The sequence below is a fragment of the Limulus polyphemus genome, unplaced genomic scaffold (assembly GCF_000517525.1).
Source record: "Limulus polyphemus unplaced genomic scaffold, Limulus_polyphemus-2.1.2 Scaffold2599, whole genome shotgun sequence".
Classification (NCBI taxonomy): Eukaryota; Metazoa; Arthropoda; class Merostomata; order Xiphosura; family Limulidae; genus Limulus; species Limulus polyphemus.
Window position 1 is genome coordinate 131,238 of NW_013668209.1, and position 4,063 is coordinate 135,300.

The 4,063-nt window shown below is 29.8% G+C and overlaps 1 protein-coding gene across 1 annotated transcript in view; it reads left to right on the top strand.

Annotated features, from left to right (window-relative positions):
- The window catches only part of LOC106467398 (cleft lip and palate transmembrane protein 1 homolog), an 85,118-nt gene that overhangs the window by 55,470 nt on the left and 25,585 nt on the right, over positions 1–4,063 (top strand). Inside the window, exon 8 of the mRNA XM_013927748.2 lies at positions 2,166–2,404. Within this exon, the coding sequence (XP_013783202.1) occupies positions 2,166–2,404 (239 nt within the window). The remainder of the gene's footprint in view (positions 1–2,165; positions 2,405–4,063) is intronic.

The following is a 4,063-nucleotide window of genomic DNA, read 5'->3' on the forward strand; positions in this document are numbered from 1 at the left end:
TATATATATATATATATATATATTTAGCAATATTGTAATCGGTCCTGGTTGTCAACTTATTGTCATAACAGATAATGTCTGTGGTAATAGCACCCATATGCATTGGGGATATCCCGTCTATCAGACAGAATCCAAATGTTGATATCAATCTAGTTAGCCGTCATGAAAAATCATAAAAAAAATCAAACAAATTAGGGTATGAAGCTGAGTGCTTACACCCACAATGTCTCAGCTTCTACTGCTTTTCACTGTCTATAGTGAAGGCAGTTACCCTTAAATTTCTTAAAGTAGAAATGAATTGAAATGAAGCCACCCTAATATTTCTACTAATTAAACTCTCAACCTCCACCCTTACAAAAAAATATTAAATAGAACTATGAAATAATGAACAGAACTATAAGATATTGTATAAAACTAAACAGAACTATAAAATAATAAATAGAACTATACACCCTATCTTAAAAGTTCTTGTATAGTTCCAACTCCCAACCTCCTCCCTTTCTCCTTAAAGATTTATTCAAGTATAACTCGGGAATGCCAAGAGAAGCCAAGTTTCTTGAAGTTAGTCTTTCTGTCCCAGTTATACTGAATAAAATTAATTGAAAAATTACTATTAGCTACTTATAAGCTAAAGTAACTGACTCCTTCTTTATTATATTTTATTTATAAGATATTTTCCTTAGTTGATAGGTTAGTTTCTAAAATATTTTTGTATTTATTAAAAAATAAAGTAAGGTATTTCTTTAATTGCATGTCATTATAGCCATCATCTTTCAGTTTATTTTTTAATAATAGAACATTTTCCTTAAAAAAATTATTGTTTCACAATATTTAAATATTATACCATTAAATAACTGAGTTTTTTATCTGAGACATCTTTAAAAAACTGTATGCCATATATTTGCTGTCTTTTACATCTGATACATAAGCAGCAGGTGAACGTTTTACAACGTTTCTATTCTACAAGTAACGTGAATCTTTGTGCTTCTTTCTTTGCTTACTCATTATTTTTCCAGTAAGTGTAAATTATTTTTGTTTCTAAAGCTGCAATTTACAAAATGTAATTTAAAAGATATGTTTGTTTTGTAAAATGTAATTAATCACTAAGGTACAGTTTTATGTTTTAATAATTAAAATACATAGTTCAATAAAAGAAACTTAATAATAGTTTTACTAAATTTAGTGGGAGCAATGAGAAAGCTCTGAAATGACATGTCAAAACAATACATATAATGCCTTCCTTTTTCCTGTTTACCCATAAAGAAGTAATATTTAAATATGTAAAGCTCAATATAAGTGTAAAACAATTATTCTCAGGATTGGTTATATTGAAAGTTGCAATAAACACTGATAAAACATCAGAGTAGGTGAGTTTTTTTTTTTAAATAAATTATGAAAATTGAAATTGCCAAATCAGTTCCCTTCCTTCTCCAAGTTGCATTATATATCTGATACTTCTCCAGCTGGTCTACATTGTACAATTAAGATAATCCTTTCTCTCCAAATATACATTAATAAATGGTTTGTTTGTCAATAAAATAAAAGTATCACTGTGGTCAGAAATGGACAAAGAACTAAGAGTGGATGTGGGAACTATCTATAACTGCAGTAACTAAAGGAATTAATGTAAGATAGAGAGGTTATGAATGAAGCCTATGAATTTTAATAGGGGATTTTTGTTTCACTCAGCCACTCATTTTTATAATTATTAGGATGAAAATTGAAAGATGTTAGTTATTTTGTTAAAGGGAGATCACGAATCTGCTCTCTTGTCAATTTTATTATATAGTTTATGAAATTATTATTATATCAGTGATGTTTCTGTAAAGTGCATATATTAAAAACTAAAGAAATAAAAGTTTTTAGCTTAAATTTATTTTAGTATAGGATGATTTGATATGTTGAAAAATAAATGTTCAGAAAAGTGGGAATTTATATGAATCAGGCCATAAGAATCATGATTTCAAAATAGATAAATCTGTATCTTATAATTTCCATCATTCTGATTTGTGCTTTTTTAAGAACTGTATGATGAAAGTATCCATTTATGAAGAAAATGTTCTTAAAAATTTTTTAGGAATTCTTCATTATTTATTAGTCATTTCTTTATTTAGCTGATAGTGTATCCTAGTTATATTGCTATAAAATAGTTTTTATTTTTCTAGATATCTTTCATTGCGTCTTACTTACCAACCATTGTCCCTGTTTCGCTGGCAGTTATATGCTGCTCAAACCATGAGGTCTCGCTGGACATCTGTCTTGGGTCAAAATTTGATGGAAGAATCTGATGAGGAACAAGACACCATGAAAGAAACATTTTTAGAGACATCCCCATACTTACTAGGCATAACCATTATAGTTTCTTTATTTCACAGTGTCTTTGAGTTTCTTGCATTTAAAAATGGTATGGAAAATTTAAACTACTTCAGATTATTTTAGCAATATTTTTTTATTTTTTTTGTCTGTTATGGGTTTTTAAAGTTTATTAAATTCTTAAAAATTATCTAGTTAAAATAAAATCGTGTTGATATAACATGTTTATGCTAGTGAAGTATTGAGGCATTTTAAGCTTATCTAAAGTTATTGTCTCTTATGTATTACATGTATGAGAATATCTTTTCGGTAAATTGAATCTTCCACTCTGAAATATCACGTTAGAGAAATTATGACTTTTAGTGTTCATAAGTGCATCTTTATTTATTGATGATCATAAGTATTTGTTGGAATTTTGTGATCAAGTTATTCTTCACCATGGTTCTTCTTAGCATTGTTACTTTCACTTACGTTGCAGTTGAAGTTTTGTAGCACTTGTGGAGTTATGGCTGTTGTAATTCTCTGTTTCAAGTTTCCAGGTTATATTAATATGTGACAATCACTAATTGTTGGATGACCCACACACATATTTGTGTATGTGTGTGTATATAATGGTGTAAAGTAATAACAGTGTGCAGACCATGCCACTAGGCCCTGACATCCTATCCATTTGTCAGAAAAAGTGACATCTAGTGAATAGTGCTGGAATCAAATGTCCTCTGTTATGTTTCACAAATGTACAGTCACCATGTTGCTGTCAAGTTACACCAAACCTGCTTCTGGTCATGAATTCATGCAACCTAGTGTTGACAGTTATGCTCAGTAATTGCATTGTTGATCTAAAATGTTGTCACACCTGTACAAAATACTTTCAAGCTGATGTGTTCATCCAGTTCCTCCTGCACCATGAACCATTCACAGAACTCCACATGCCAGTTTAGGAATGTGTATAACTTATGAGAATGAAAGTTATGTTGCTTTAGAATATGAAGCATGATTATTTAGCAAATTCCTGCTTCTTGAGCATATTGACCTTGCTGGGCTAGCTAAGAAACGGTATGCCACCCTCTGTAAAAGGTCCTCATTTGTTACTATAGAAGACTTTCTACTGCACTTGTGATTGGTTACAGAATGGGTTTTCCAAAAAAGTTTTGAGTAAATTGCAAACAATTACATGATACAAACAAGTAAGAACGTGACTTCGAAATATCATAGTTAGTATCGATGTGTATTATGTTTTAGTTGAATACTTTAAAATAACTTGCAGCACAAGACCAGTATAATAAATTAAATTTAACTGCTATATTGACTTGCTTAAACATTGGTATAAATGTCTGAGCTGTTATAATAGAATAAAAAATCAATCCCACCAAAACCCATTGTGTTTTATGAAATTCATGATTTTATGAGAAAAGCTGTTAAGAAAGTTTGGAATTAAAAACCAATATTTCTTTTCTTTTATATTACTAGATACAGGGTTTTACTATACATACACACAAACACATACACTGACTTTATAGCTTTGATCATTTGGTCTTCTATAACCTACATGCCTTATTATTTACTACCACCAGTGTGTAATTGATAGCCAGTCATGGTGTATCTGTGCTGGAATCTTAACTTCCTTTGTTATACGAATCCAGTTGTGCACTATGGGTGTCTCTTTCCTCAAAGCAATAAAATGTATTTCTTTGAATGCCATTGTAACAGAAGAATAGGATGATTTTAAATCTGAAAGTTTTGTATAGTA